This window comes from Nerophis ophidion, linkage group LG05, assembly GCF_033978795.1.
Source record: "Nerophis ophidion isolate RoL-2023_Sa linkage group LG05, RoL_Noph_v1.0, whole genome shotgun sequence".
Taxonomy (NCBI): Eukaryota; Metazoa; Chordata; class Actinopteri; order Syngnathiformes; family Syngnathidae; genus Nerophis; species Nerophis ophidion.
In genome coordinates this window covers 61,972,606-61,988,875 of record NC_084615.1, presented here as the reverse complement: position 1 = coordinate 61,988,875, position 16,270 = coordinate 61,972,606, and the positions used below count along the sequence as shown (strand labels likewise).

Sequence of the window (16,270 nt, the reverse complement as noted above, 5' to 3'; positions counted from 1 at the left end):
GTAACATTCTGTCTTTGTTGGAGCTTTTGGAATGGATTACTTAGGTACTCCTGTAGTGTATATATACAATTGTTTTATGATGGTGGCAGTTTGAGGCTGTAACAAATAAAGTTACATGATTTCAGACGTAAACAGAAACAAGTAAACACAATGCACACATTTTATTAGGTTTTGTGCAACAATTCAAACTTCACAGAAGATGGGCTGCAGTTCAGACCAGAATGTGTCAGTGTTTTGCCAACAATAATGCAGCTGGTGAGGAAGCTGAACACTTCCACTTCCTCTGCACACAGTCACATCTTCCACCCGTAACTAGTCTTGTGACCAGTCACGTTCCGGCAAGAACCACACTTGAGGGTTTTGGTACCGCATCATCCTTCCACAATTCGACGAAGCATGTTGCCCAGACTACCCTTGGCTATCTGGAGAGGGGTTTTCTCCTCCTTGTTCTCAATGTAGATGCTGGCCCCGTGTTCCACCAACAACTTGGCCGCTTCTACGCGCTCCTCATCACACGCTAGGTGGCTGTTTTGACAAAAATATAGTTGCGAATTGAAAAAAATCCTTGTCATTTTACACTTCCACATAATTGACTTTAAAGGGGACATATTAGAATAAACTTATTAATTGCTAGTACAGTATGTACCATATTACAGTATACACCAAATTAAGGCCTGCACAAAAGTTAAAGTATGCAATGACCCATCAGAGTAATTTTAGTCATTTGTAGCAGGGCACAGGGCAGTACCAAATAGTGGACCAGTAGATTAGTTTGTTTGATTAATCAAGTAATCGGATAAAAAACACTTTATAGCCTCAATGCATACTTTAGGGAATTTAGTTTTTTTGCTTGACATAACCTTCATTTTTTTATTTAAAAGTGCACATGATCAACATTAAAATTGCACTTTTAACACTATGTGCGCAAATTTAGCATACATACAAAAAAACCTAACATATTTGCCAACACACAGATCAAGGCCCACACACGTCCGCGCTCTCATGTGCGTTCTATAGCAACAGCCGTGTATAGACTATGTAGACATATTTCAACTTCTGGGCACTCCAAGCGGTCCAAATGTGATACATTTATATTAATTACTCTCAAACGAATAATTGAAGAAATAAAAAAATTGATCAAACCTTTATTTGTAATTGAAAAATCAATGTACTCGGCGAATCATTGCAGCCCTTGAACCGATAGAAACTTTCACAAGCAAAACATTTATATATACGTTTTTTAAAATAAAAATATCTAATATAATAATACATTTTGGAAATTGAGCCATTTATTTAATAGAAATAATTTTACAAAAATAAATGTATTTTACTCTGACGTCACATTGGGGTTAAAGTTGGACATGCACCAGCATGTCCCTTCTGTGCTAAAGTAGAGGGAAGTGGTTTGTTTTGTCTTTCAGCATTAAAATTAATTTAGGAAGTACCCAGAACATTCCACAATGCCATTAAAGTACCAGTAGAGTGGAAAAACATGTTTGATTGTATCCATTAAACCGTATCCAATTGTATTTTAATTGGCCAATTCAAAAAATGTTTGTATTTTAATCTTTCATTTTTTTCTCCCATTCCCCCCCGTTTACCCGTATCTCACCTTTTTTGTAAGGGGCGCCGGAAGTCGGCAGACCCGTCAGCGATCCTGTTCTGTTTCCCTGTAATGTTTGTCTGATCTTGAATGGGATTATGCTGAAGATGTACATTTTCCTGAAGGAACTCTCCTGAAGGAATAAATAAAGTACTATCTATCTAGCTATCCATCTATCTATTTACAATCTGCAAAGTATGTCAACATACTGTCTAAGCATTACAAAATGCCACAAATTTAGTCAGCTACTTTGAATATTACGCTTCGAACGTCTTCCGTAATTTCCGTAGCTTGACGTCATAGAAGTAACACATCTGCACTCTGACCATAGTATCAGATCAGTCATACTAGGAATACGCAAAAAAAACCCATACAGTAAGTCGTAAATAAATAAAGACATAAATAGTCCCCTAACAATGGAGTCAATGGGGGCTTTTCATTCCACCCAGAAAACCCTCCAAATAACCATCCAAAACCCGCCAACAATACTCTATACACATATCATGACCGAAATATAATGACCAAATATTAGCGATGTTGTTATTATAAGCGCTAACGCAGACAAAGTATTTTTGATAGTTGATAACACACAGCTAAGTAACCCTCTGCTGCTTTACTGTGAGCCGGCAGCGACGTCCTGCCGCTTCCGCATTACCATATCTCTTCTCGTCAAAGTTATTCTGGATCATAAATAATGCCTCTCATCTGGATTTAGACATCAATCTACAAGTTGTTCATCTGTGACATTCAATGTGTATCCGGAGATGGAGACAAACACACAAACAAAAACATTGTCTGGAGGGAGAATTTTCCTTGTTAACCCTTTGTGTGCATTATGATTAATTCTTCATCTAAACGAAATATATGGACATCCTATCAGTCGTCATCGAAGTAAGAGCAGACATTTTACAGTAAGTAGTTTGTATTTCTTTTTGGCATTTAGTAATACTGCCCCATGATGCTTAGCGTTTCACTAAAGCTGGATCTGTTCAGGAGAGCTTTGAAAACTTGTAACTCATCTTCTTTATATTCAGGATCATAAATATACGTTTCTGGATCATAATTTTTCCCAAAGAAATTGTTGGCTCTCACAAGGTCTGCATGATTTGCAGTGTTGTTGGTGATGAAGGGATCAGTGGTTCCTAACCCTACATCACGCGATGACGTGTCTGGCTTGCTAATTATCACTTGAAATGGCTCTGGAAACTCTGTGAGATTGATATTGTTTTGATCATATCTAATTACTCACATTCAATTCATGAACCTGGCAGAGAAGTAAATGGTGATTTCTTTACAGTATTCAATTTTTTTGAAATCCTGTTTTCGTGGGTTTTAAGAGCTGGAAGCCCAAATTATGTACAAATTAATAAATATCCATCCATCCATTTACTACCGCTGGTCCCTTTCGGGGTCGCGAGGGGTGCTGGAGCATATCTCAGCTGCATTTGGGCGGAAGACGGTGCACACTCTGTACAAGTCTCCACCTCATCGCAGGGCCAACACATATTCACACTCACATTCACACAAGAAGGACAATTTAGTGTTACCATTTAACCTATCTCCAAATGCATGTCTTTGCAGGTGGGAGGAAGCCGGAGTACCCGGAGGGAATCCACGCAGTCTCGGGGAGAACATGCAAACTCCACACAGAAAGACCCCGAGCCCAGGGTTTGAACCCAAGACCTTTGTGTTGTGAGGCACATACACCGTGCTGCCCCAAATAAACAACTAGATACTTGAAATCGTTTAAATTGTGGGGCCTGAATCAATAATGTGTCTGTAATCTATGGAAGTTTAACGTTTTGAATGGAATTATGGAAATAAATAACCTTTACATGATAATAATTTTTTTTGGAAAGGGTCTGTATATGTAACCTTTTTTTCCACTTTACTGGTAAAGACGTAAAGAGGGTAAAAACATGCGGTGCCTGTCACCCAAACACATCAAACAAAGCAGAATATGTCCCCTTTAAAGTTGAACAACTGTGGTGCTATGGCTGCATGTTGCTTCATACGTACAGTGCTGTGTTGCCCTGCGAGTCCTGGATGTTGGTTGAGGCACACTGTTTGAGAAGCAGCTGGATTAGGCGATAGTTTCCTTTCGCGGATGCTCGGTGAAGGGGAGTGGAATCAAGTTTGTCCGTGACATTTGGGTCAGCTCCATTTTCAAGCAACAGCACAGCTATCTGTAAGAAAAAACAAGTATGACACGATCAACATATGAATAATCTACTTAAAGAAGAAAACATGTTTTCATTAAATACTGAAAATCCAGTTTGAGTTTTTATTTAAATATTTATGTTTATCCTAATGTATGATTTTGGATCAGAAACTTTAAATGTACTAATTAGTGAATGTGGTGTAAGTGCATAAGAAAGTCAAGTATAATGCTGCTCTGCCAAAATGATACAGATTTTGAATAATTTTCTTTTTATATAAGCAATTTCACAAAAACATTATCCTTTATAATTAGTTTTCTCTTCAAAGTACCTTTAATAGCTTTAATTGGAGAATTGACAGAATCTCAGAGGCTAACTAGCCAGCTGCTGTCCAATGCAAATTACACAGACAATAGTGTGGAAATAATATCAGGTATTGGACAGCTAACAATTTTAGGTGCATATGAAAGTCTTAATGTGAACAAAAAACACTTTGACTACTTTTTAACACAAAGAGACCTACAAGAATCCAAGCAAAAGTGTCAGAATACTTTCCTCCATAAAAAAAACACGCTAAAAAACACACATACGACACAGGTGTTCATCTCCCGGGTAGTGGGCCAAATCCGTCCCGGGGAGGTATTTCATCGAGTCATTTGATAATGATCGTGTATCCGTCCCACACAGTTAAATTCAGCAACATTGACACTATAGGCCACAGTGTATTAATAAAATGCATTGCACAAACCATTGTTACTAAAAGTGTCGGATTAACATCAAAAGTAAAACTAATTTAACTGAGCGTGACTAAAAACAACAATGCTTTAACTAATGAACCATGTCCGTACACAAGGACACATTAAAGATGCATGATAATGCATGCAAAAGTGATCATTTCAACACAGACATGGACAATTATTTTTGACTCGGCGGCCACATTGGTCAGTAAAATTGCGTCTGAGGGCCTGTGTGTGTGCGTGCGTGTGTGTGCGCACACTTGCGTGTATGTTTGTATGTATGTATATATATATAAATATATATGTAAAATACTTAATTTTGAGGAACAGACATTACGCAGATGTACAATTTTTTCAGAAATGATTACTGTTACGATATACTGTATGATGCTAATATGATTTTTTTTAAACTCTTTAAAACTTGGGTGCACCAGCTTTATGTTGCAACTTTTATGGTTTGTTACTTACATACAAAATTCTAAACAGTTTAGCACCTTCTTATCTTGCTGATTGTATTGTACCTTATTTTCTGTCCAATCAAAAAACAATGGCTTATTATTAATTAATCGTGACCCTCGAAGCCCAAAAAAAGTCTGCAGGCTCTGGAGTGTTTTCCACTCAGGCTCCAGTACTCTTGAGTGCCACACCAGCAACAGTTAGGGATGCTACCTCAGTAGAAGCATTAAAACTCATTTATAAACGCTAACCTTTATATAAACCTTTTATCATACCAGTTTATCTGCTCTGTCCCCCTTCTGCTGCCTCAAGAAAGTAGCAGGTGGTCAAGGTTAAATTCTGGAGAGGAACCAGTTTGGAGAAGTTGCTAGCTGACCAGAATTGAGACCTAAGATTGACCACTCATTGGACCACTCTTCTATGCCGAGCTATAGATATCTCTGCATAGCTGACTGGCTGAAGCTGGAAGAAGATGACCCCCCCATCCCCATGACTATCTGCCGGTTTCCTGACAGACTGGACTCACACTTCATCTAACAAATTAACAACTTATTCATTTACCAATATTAATTTACCAATTCAATAACTGATCCCACTTGACAACCTGTACAGCTGGTCAACCTGAGAGGGGGTCCCTACATCTGCAATCGTATCTCACAGTTTCCTTTTTTTTTCTCATCTGGGTTTTTTTGAGTTTTTCCTTGCCCAAATGTGGGTTTGGAAGTAAAGCTTTCGTGACTTTGTGAAGCTCTTTGAGGCATTCATGATTAAGGGCTGTACAAATAAAATTTGATTGATTGATAAATGGTACATGTCCTTTCATTGTGAAAACCTCAAACTAAAGCTAAAAGATGAGAGACACTATTCATTGTTGATCCATTTTGTGCTGCTCTGAATGTGTATATTACAGAAATGCAACAATAGCAGTCTGTCAGTGTCAGAGGCATTTGACACAGTCAGCATCTATCAGACCATTGTTTGGTGGCCACCTCCCAAAGCTGCAGTTTGAGGTGACTCAACTATCACAACCAATCATGTACTCATTTATATGTATTCATTTATCATTTATGTACTCCATTCCTGGGAAACCTAAAGTGAATTGCTTACCTGCTCTGCACTTAACAACAAAATTAAAGGTCTAATTAGTGAGACGACACACTATCTAGATAACTGTGTGAAATCAACATTGAAGAAAACACAGTTTTGCAAACTAACAACTAACCAAAACAATTGTCAAAAAAATATATTTTTTAAAGATTTATACGAAAATAAAGAGTGTGGTCCAACTCCTGATTTATACAGTGATTAGGACGAGTGCTAATATACTAGAACTGCATGATTCTGGAAAAACAGAGATTTTTGGTTTTCAAACCGGGTTTAAAATTCTCTAGAATTGATTTTTTTTTCACCCGTGCACACACATCATGTTCTTACTTTTTAAAGAAATCACACTTTTTTTTTAACAATATTTTTCGACTCGTCATTGTCTGTGTTGGCCTTATAGAAATTTCCAATGATCTATCTAAATACCTTCATGGGAAGTCCCGCAAGGTCCACTAAGGGGACTTTTTAAAATTAGAATAGAAAGTAGTCTCAGGATACCAGAAAATCAATTCTAGAGTTTAAGATTCCTGAGAATTTTTTTTTCACCCGTGCACACACATAATGTTCTTATTTTTCAAAGAAATCACACTTTTTTTTTTAAACAATATTTTTCGACTAGTCGTTGTCTTTGTCTGCCTTTTAGAAGTTTCCAATGATCAATCTAAAGACCTTCACGGGAAGTCCCGGAAGGTCCACTGACAGGGGACTTTTTTTTTATTAGAATACAAAGTAGTCTCATGATACAAGAATCTCAGAAGTCAATACCGATACTGGTGGATTACCATGATTCTAAATACTTATTTGATACCTTACCTGTTTCTGCTTGTTTGCTGCTATTAGATGTGAAATAATATGAAATGTGGAGGTAAAAAAAACAAACCCATGTACTTTTAAATCCACTACTTTATTTAAAACTATCAAGTATGTAAGATCTTTGTGCTTCAACACATTTTGGCACAGGATTGAAAATTTCAGTAGCAGCTTCCAAGAGGGAACTAATAGGATTGGCTATTGGCAAGGACTTCAAGATACAATACGTATCCCCATACTTGAGTCATTATACAACACAGTAAAGAGATCTTGTAACACGACATTATATTGCGATATACTACATACAGTAGTTCACTAAACTGCATTCACAAAATGCAGATTAAAATTCATGCAACTGTGGTTCGTATGGGTATTAGCCGTAGCAGTTGTAATACACTTTTTTACCACAAACAGAAGACTTCTGGAGCTTAAAGGGAAGTGCACTTTTTGGGGGTAATTTTGCCTATCTTTCACAATCATTACAAAATACATTACGATTGAGTTTTTTTTAAATGCATTCTAATTTAAATATACAATGGGAAGTCTACTATTTTGCCCATAAAATCCAATAAATAACCATTCAAAAACCACCAACAATACTCCATATACATTTTGTGACTTGAATATTAACCAAGCATGAGTGACATTGTTATTATAAGCACTAACGCAGACACACTATTTCTAGCGGCAACGTGATCACTACCATGTGTGCCTATGATTACATCTTTGAGTGGTCTAATGCTTTCTGGCTTCCTTGCTCCATGGAAGTTTATTGTACATCATAAATCATGCATCTCATCTGGACAGACAAGTCTGGGGAGGTAATCTGACAAGTTGGTACACTTTGACAGCCATTTAGGGTGCAAAAATGGCGAGATAGACACGAAAAGACGGAGTGATGCGCTTTTTAAATTAATGTGTCGCATTTGCTTAAAATTATCAAAATATGTAAATATTAGATGTAATTATAAATGTGCCCATTACTACATTACATATACACTTACATAATGTACAGTATATAAAACCTCAATGGACGTGTTTGGATATTTAAGGAGAACTGCAGCTTATTGTTCATTATCATTATGAGAGACAAGAAAACAAAAGGTTTTTTTTGCAGTCTAACATGTAAAAATTGTCTCGTTCTAGGTAGCGAGCAATGCAGCTAATGGGAGAAATCAATTCTACCTCTAAATTACTTTAAAAATGCATTTAAAAACCGTCACCAATACTTCATTTGCGTCCTGTGACCTGTATAATAAACAAAGAGCAAACACTGAGGAATACTGTTACTATTGTAATAACACATTGACGTGTTTAGGTATTCGCCGTAAAAACGAACTACAGCAAGAGATAAGCTAGTTTCTACGACAACTCGAAACGCGTTTGAGTTTGTAATGCACAACACAATGAGATAGGACACCCATCTGTACTGACTGAAAAACACGAACAATCATATTATAGTATCTGTAAAGTATTATCCCATATTTCATGTTTTGTTTGTACACAGCTAGCCAAATGTCATGACACACGCATGATGTGCTGCGTGTATTATGATCAATATAAGTGTGATTTACTTAATGGTCAATTGTCTATTTAGTCCAGCTGGCCGAGGAAGTTTTTTCTGGTTTATTTAGGGTAAGCGCCCCATTTATGTGGGAATAGCTTGTCTCCATATTCCACAACTGCAACTTTCACCTCACTCTATCGGCATATTCCACAACTGCAACTTTCACCTCACTCTATCGGCTTCCATCTGCTCAAACGTTTCACCCTCTTCTTCGTGCTTGCTTATAGAAGCAGCAATTCATCTTCCGTTCATTCAGGTAAAAAAGAAAATAAGGTTGTGAATCCTCATTTTTCCAAAAATAGTCATCTACGTTGTTTGTAAGTCTGCCATGATTAAAACACACACAAGGGTTTCATAACTGGAAGTATGGAAACGGAAATCAATGCACGAAAGAAGTCAGTGCCGGCGTTGATTATAATGATCAAAATACGGTAAATATTGAACATGTTACTTATATATATATATATATATATATATATATATAAGTAACATATATATATATATATATATATATATATATATATATATATATATATATATATATATATATATATATATATATATATATATATACTTGCAGTGTGTATACACAACGTTGATGGAGGGCTTTGAAAATGAGGGCTTTGAAGGGTACAACGGTGACTCTAATTACAGTAGCTCCATCTTCCAAGCGTTTTTTTTAATCATCTTCAAATCCTATTTTAAAAAAAGACGTGTCTTTTTGTCTCTCATATTGATTGGGAATGATAGGCAAAATGCCAAAAAAGTGTTCCTCTTTAAGGGCTTTATAGGCGGATTTGCGTGGCTCCCGTAAGTTCCATTGTTAACCAAACTTTTGATGGCATTTATTTAATATTTACGATGCAAAAACAACAAAAAAAATCAATTGTCTTGTCTCTCAAAACAATAGGCACAATTCCAAAAAAAGTGCAGTTCCCCTTCATAGAGAAGTTTCTGAGGCGTAAAAAGTACAGCTAAAGTAGTGTAGCTGTATTTTCCTTTGCACTTTAATTTTATTGACAGTTTAGTTAACAACCATATTCATTATTAATTTAGTTTATTTTAGCCCAACATTCTTGTATATGAATGTATTTTTTGACAGTTTTGTCAAATTATGATTACTTTCTTGGGCAGTATATTTGGTTGGCACTATTTTTTTCAAATCATCCTACCTAAGCCTAAAGTATATGTCCTAAATAAATAATACTTTCATAAAATCTCACACAGTTGTAAACTGTAAGTAGGTTTGATATAATTATTGAATTTGATTAATATCAGAGTAAAATTACTAATTCAGTGTAAATATTTAAGTGGGTCCCCGGCCTCTCTGTAGTGGAAAAGTTGGACCCAGAGGGTTCAGCACTAACTGAACAGTGCAAATTAAAAGTCAATGTGGCTCACCAAATAAAGTGTTGTACAGTAATTGGTAGGCTTGTACATCTCTTTGTGATGGACATTTTGATACACATCTAAATACCGGTACATGGGTTACTATATTATTTAAAAACAATATATATTAAAAACAGAACGATTCGATAGTGTATGAACAGATTGATAAGATACAATAAGACTTGACATGGTGTATGAACAATTTGATAAGATTCGATTCTATGATTAACATTTGTTGATGGACGCATTCTTTTTTACGATACAAAAAACAATTGAATTCTTCCCTGATAAAGGATACATTGTTAGGACCTCGGCGCCAAGCACGCAGTGTAGATCTGTCCAATATCGTCTATATAAGCATGAATGAACTCATGAAAATTACTCTGATGAGAGGCCAAAAAACTTCTAAAAAAACAAAACAGGTAACTGATCAGTTGAAAGGCTAAAGAATAACAAAAAATAATGAGTGAAAACACCCATAGGCACATTCATCTTCAAATATAAAAAAACACATTCTATAAAAGTAACATGCTTACAGTATTTTAAAATTTGAAAACAATAACATACAATATATCCCTAAAGTTGCTGTAAAGTAAAATAAAAAGACAACAGAATCACATGTCAAATATAATTGTTTTTAGATATGGACCAAAAAAGACTCACTGAATAGACATGTTTTTGTTTGATGGAATGATATAAAAATCTTCAAATAAATGTTATAAATAAAAAAAGAACAGAAGTCTTGGCCTTCGGTCCTATCAATAAACAGTAAATATCCAGTGTACTTCAGGGCTGCTCTGCATATCTTAAAAATGAAGTCAATGTGTCAAATGTTTTCAGATGTACAGTCGTGGTCAAAAGTATACATACACTTGTAAAGAACAGAGTGATTAGATGACATACCTTTTTGTCACAAAAAACATTCATGAAGTTTGGTTCTTCTATGAATTTATAATGGGTCTACTGAAAATATGACCAAATCTGCTGGGTCAAAAGTATACATACAGTAATGTTAATATTTGGTTACATGTCCCTTGGCAAGTTTCACTGCAATAAGGCATTTTGGTCGCCATCCACAAGCTTCTGGCAAGTTTCTGGATTAATTTTTGACCACTCCTCTTGACAAAATTGGTGCAGTCAGGACTTTGGGAAGCCCATTCTAAAACCTTAATTCGAGCCTGATTTAGCCATTTTTTTTCACCATTTTTGACGTGTGTTTGGGGTCATTGTCCTGTTGAAACAACCAACTGCGCCCAAGACCCAACCTTCGGTCTGATGATTTTATGTTGTCCTGTAGAATTTGGAGGTAATCCTCTTTTTTCGTTGTCCCATTTACTCTCTGTAAAGCAGCATTTCTATTGGCAGAAAAACAGGCCCAGAGCATAATACTACCACCACCACGCTGGACGGTAGGTTGGTGTTCCTGGAATTAAAGACCTCACCTTTTCTAATCCAAACATATTGCTGGGTATTGCGGCCAAACAGCTCAATTTTTGTTTCATCTGACCATAGAACTTTCCTCCAGAAGGTCTTATCGTTGGCCATGTGATCAGCAGCAAACTTTAGATGACCCTTAAAGGCCTACTGAAATGAGATTTTCTTATTTAAACTGGGATAGCAGGTCCATTCTATGTGTCATACTTGATCATTTCGCGATATTGCCATATTTTTGCTGAAAGGATTTAGTAGGGAACATCCACGATAAAGTTTGCAACTTTGGTGCTAACGGGTGTGTTGACGCGCAGTGTCTCAGGGAAGTCGACGGCAGCTTTATGGGCGGCACAAGCTCAGCTGATCTCCGGTAAGAAGCGACTTTTTACCACAATTTTCTCACCGAGACCTGCTGGTTGACATTCGGTTGGGATCCATGTTCGCCGTGATCCATAGTAAAGTTTCACCTCCGGGAATTTTAAACAAGGAATCACCGTGTGTTTGTGTGGCTAATGGCTAAAGTTTCCCAACTCCATCTTTCTACTTTGACTTCTCCAATATTAATTTTGACTTCTCCAATATTAATTGAACAAATTGCAAAAGATTCAGCAACACAGATCTCCAAAATACTGTGTAATTATGCGGTTAAAGCAGACGACTTATAGCTGTGTGTGTGTGCAGTGCTCATATTTCCTAACAGCCCGTGACGTCACGCGTATACGTCATCATTACACGACGTTTTCAAGAAAAAACTCCCAGGAAATTTAAAATTGCAATTTAGTAAACTAAAAAGGCCATATTGGCATGTGTTGCAATGTTAATATTTCATCATTTATATATAAAATATCAGACTGCGTAGTGGGTAGTAGTGGGTTTTAGGCCTTTAAGGTGTCACTTCTGGCGCAAGGGCTTCCTTCTTGCATGGTAGCCTCTCAGTCCATGGCGATGTAAAACACGCTTGACTGTGGACAATGACACCTGTGTTCCAGCAGCTTCCCATTCATTGCAGACCTGCTTTTTGGTTGTTCTCGGTTGAGTCTTGATCATCCAGACCAATTTTCTCTCAGCAGCAGGTGATAGCTTGTGTTTTTTTCCTCATCGTGGCAGTGACAAAACTGTGCCATGCACTTTGTAATTACGAACAATTGTCTGCACAGTTGCTCTTGGGACCTTAAGCTGCTTTAAAATGGCTCCAAGTGACTTTCCTGACTTGTTCAAGTCAATGATTCGTTTTTTCAGATCTGTGCTTAGTTCATTGGACTTTACCATTGTCACGTTTGTAACCGAGTCTAATGACATGAGTCCTATGTAAATGGGCTCAGAGAAGTCAACAGGTGTCGTAAATCATAATCACTCACATGAAGTTAAGAGGCTATGCCTTGAAGCTAATTTGATTTGATTGTAACTTTTCTACATCACCAAAATTTATAATGTAAGTTGCTGTATGTATACTTTTGACCCAGCAGAATTGGTCACATTTTCAGTACATCCATAATAAATTCATTAAAAAAAACAACTTCTTTAATGATTTTTGTGACAAACAAGTAGTATGTGCTCCAATCACTCTATCATGAAAAAATAAGATTTGTAGAAATTATTGGAAACTCAAGACAGCCATGACATTATGTCCTTCACAAGAAAAGGTGAGGCCTTTAATCCCAGAAACATACCATTCCTACCGTCAAGCATGGTGGTGGTAGTATTTTGCTCTGGGCCTGTTTTGCTGCCGATGCAACTGGTGCTTTACTGAGAGTAAATGGGACAATGAAAAAGGAGAATTACCTCCAAATTCTTCAGGACAACCTAAAATTATCAGCCCGGAGGTTGGGTCTGGGGCGCAGTTGGGTGTTCCAACAGGACAATGACCCCAAAAAACATCAAAAGTAGTAAAGGAATGGCTAAATCAGGCTAGAAATAAGGTTTTAGAATGGCCTTCCCAAAGTCCGGATGGGGTCATACCAATTGATGCTGTGCTCTAAAGACTTTCAAGTAACATTAATGGTCATTGACCCTCAATTCTAACTTTGCCCACAGAATGGCATTTATATCATTCCAACTAAATCTACATGGGGACTAAATGTGGGCAAAAACATACCGTGGTCCAATCTTCTTGTTAAACTTTTGATGTCTTGTGGGCCACACTTGCCTTAGTTTGGACACACCGTTCTAAAGATTCACAGCTGATTCTTATCGATTGTTGAGGTCACTACTGGCGTAACCGAAACGCTCACTTGTCCGGTCGCATTAGTTTAGCGTTCACAATCAGAGTATTTGGTAATTATGATACTGAAAAAAGGCAGGTATCAATGTATTTTTTGTGTGTTAGTATTGAAATATTGGTATTTTTGATTGGTATCACTGACCAGGGCAAGTTGTCTCTGCTGTCCTGGCCAGTGACGACAGCTGGCAATTTTTCAATCCTTCATCATCTCGCAGGAGAAGCGATCGGATTAATTAATGGACTTTTTTATGTGATTGTTTGCAATGCAGCTCCTTCAGTAGATAGTCAAAAAAGATCCTTGTCATTTAAAACAACAGTGCAAATGGAGCTTCTTGTACATTCCTACTTGAAACGTTGGTCTTTGAAATGGAAATCCATCGATCCATTTTCTACTGCTTGTCCCTTTCAGGGTCGCGGGGGGTGGAATCTTTGTGGGAAAACAATTAAGATTGAGTGGTATAATTCAGACAGTTGTAGCTTTACCTCGTATCTGTCCTTGGAGGCAGCATAATGGAGGGGAGTGCATCCATTTTGATTGACAGAGTTTAGCTGAGCCCCTTTGGAGATGAGTGCTCTTACAATGTCCTCTCTACCTGCAGAAGCTGCAATGTGAAGAGGGGTCCATAAAGCCTGGAAATAACATGTGGCAATGATCATGACCATGATAAACATGTCACATTAAATCAAAGCTGAGATATATAAACTATCCATCCATACATTTTCTATCACTTGTCACTCTCGGGGTGACATGGGTTTGGAGCCTATCCCTGCTGCACTGCGGTGGAAGGTGAGTAGCCTCTACTAGCTCGTGCTGTGTTTTTATAATTCTATTGTCTTAGAGCAGGGGTGTCAAACTCATTTTAGATATGGGGCCGCATGGAGAAAAATCTACTCCCAAGTGGGCTGGTCAAATCTCGGCACGATAACTTAAAAAAAAGACAATTTCAGATTGTTTTCTTTGTTTAAAAATAGAACAAGCACATTCTGAAAAACGTTCAAATCATAATGTTGTTTTTTTTACACCTACATGTTAGTAGTATTTTATCTTTTTTTTGTCGTTTTTTTATCATTTCTGAATAATTTATGTGATAATGTTCATCAACTGATTGGTGTTAATTTTCAATTCATCAAGATAAAAAAATAACACAAATAATACAATAATTCAAATTACAGGATGTTATTTATAGTTTGATCATTTTCCTCCACTTTTGCACTGACATCATGTGGTTTTTTATTTATTTTTACATATGTAGCATAACGGGCTTCACGGTGGGAGAGGGGTTAGTGCCTCTGCCTCACAATACGAAGGTCCTGCAGTCTTGGGTTCAATCCCAGGCTCGGGATCTTTCTGTGTGGAGTTTGCATGTTCTCCCCGTGAATGCGTGGGTTCCCTCCGGGTACTCCGGCTTCCTCCCACTTCCAAAAACATGCACCTGGGGATAGGTTGATTGGCAACAATAAATTGGCCCTAGTGTGTGAATGTGAGTGTGAATGTTGTCTGTCTATCTGTGTTGGCCCTGCGATGAGGTGGCGACTTGTCCAGGGTGTACCCCGCCTTCCGCCCGATTGTAGCTGAGATAGGCGCCAGCGCCTCCCGTGACCCCAAAAGGGAATAAGCGGTAGAAAATGGATGGATGGATGTAGCATAACCTACAAAGATACAAATCATTTCTATTGCGACATCTAGTGGACACATTTAGAACAGCTGTTTCTTTCATTCAAACATTTTTGCAAATTTTTATACTTAGCAAACTCATCTCACGGGCCGGTTAAAACCTGTTCACGGGACTGATCCGGCCCGCGGGCCGTACGTTCGACACTCCTGGCTTAGAGCAACTGATATTTGCATTACTGTTGTTCTACTGCAGGCGCCTGCTGGCCATGCATTTTCTAAACCGATTGTCCTTATTCCCTTTGGGAATAAGCGGTAGAATGTTACAATGTTTTAATTTTCCTATATTCAAACACAGTGTTACTGTTCAAACTGTTTGTAATGTTACAGTGGCCACACATATTAAACATTATTTGTTATATAAAACATATGCCTTTTTAATTAATGCTTAGGCCTACTAGGCTACTGTATTTCAATGTTAGTCAATATGGTGTTACTTGGAGAGACACATTTTTCTGAGGTGGTGCTTTGTGAAAAGTTTGACTACCGTAGCAGAGGATAGTATTATTTAGTATATATAAATGTGTTGCAACCTGTTACCATCATTGTCATTAAAGTAAGTTAGCATGAGTGTTTTACTGTGTTATGATTCATACATCATCTTGCAGGTTGACTTCAACTCCTAGGTCAAGTAGAAAGAAAACAATGTCGGAATGTCCAGCCGAACAAGCCCAATGCAGTGCAGTTCTGTGATCCTGAAATCATGTTTAAAAATATACATTCATAATAATGAGCACAGGGTTTAGCAGTGTTATTGTCATGTCAACAAAACGACTTACCTGGTCCGTTTTGCAAGCAAGAGTTTTGTCTGACAATATGGACTGTTTTAATTTTTCAAAGTGCCCCAAGTAAGCTAAATTACAAACATCTACGTTTGACACGGAACCCTCCATTCTTAAAAAAAAAAACTTGTCAAATAATATTATAAAAAATAGAATGAGAGCATATGCGTTGTGTGCTCGATTTGAAATGTAGCAGCAATGACTCAGGAAATATTTATTGTACTTCCGCCTTGTATATTTTGCCTCGTTTAAACTTTTCACAACAAAACATCCCGTGTAAAATCTCAACACTGTGACATTGAAATGCTTTATATTTTTTTGTCTATTTTTAATATATAT

At 37.2% G+C, this 16,270-nt stretch overlaps 1 protein-coding gene across 1 annotated transcript; it reads right to left on the bottom strand.

Annotated features, from left to right (window-relative positions):
- Window positions 1-146: 146 nt before the first annotated feature.
- On the bottom strand, window positions 147-16,149 carry psmd10 (proteasome 26S subunit, non-ATPase 10). The gene is made up of 5 exons (XM_061901719.1): window positions 15,929-16,149; window positions 15,746-15,844; window positions 13,961-14,107; window positions 3,623-3,789; window positions 147-525 (listed from the first exon to the last, which is right to left on the bottom strand). The coding sequence occupies exons 1-5, from the start codon at window positions 16,040-16,042 to the stop codon at window positions 372-374; spliced, it is 681 nt and encodes a 226-aa protein (XP_061757703.1). The 5' UTR covers window positions 16,043-16,149; the 3' UTR covers window positions 147-371.
- Between the last annotated feature and the right edge of the window lie 121 nt (window positions 16,150-16,270).

Bases quoted from the DNA above. Each gene is read 5' to 3' on its own strand.
- psmd10 (XM_061901719.1), bottom strand. From the start codon at position 16,042: ATGGAGGGTTCCGTGTCAAACGTAGATGTTTGTAATTTAGCTTACTTG. The intron at 14,108-15,745 runs GTATGAATCATA...TGTTATTTCCAG, and splicing joins AAGTCAACCTGCAAGATGAT to GCTTTATGGACCCCTCTTCA. The intron at 3,790-13,960 runs GTAAAGCTACAA...TTTTTCTTACAG, and splicing joins CCTCCAAGGACAGATACGAG to ATAGCTGTGCTGTTGCTTGA.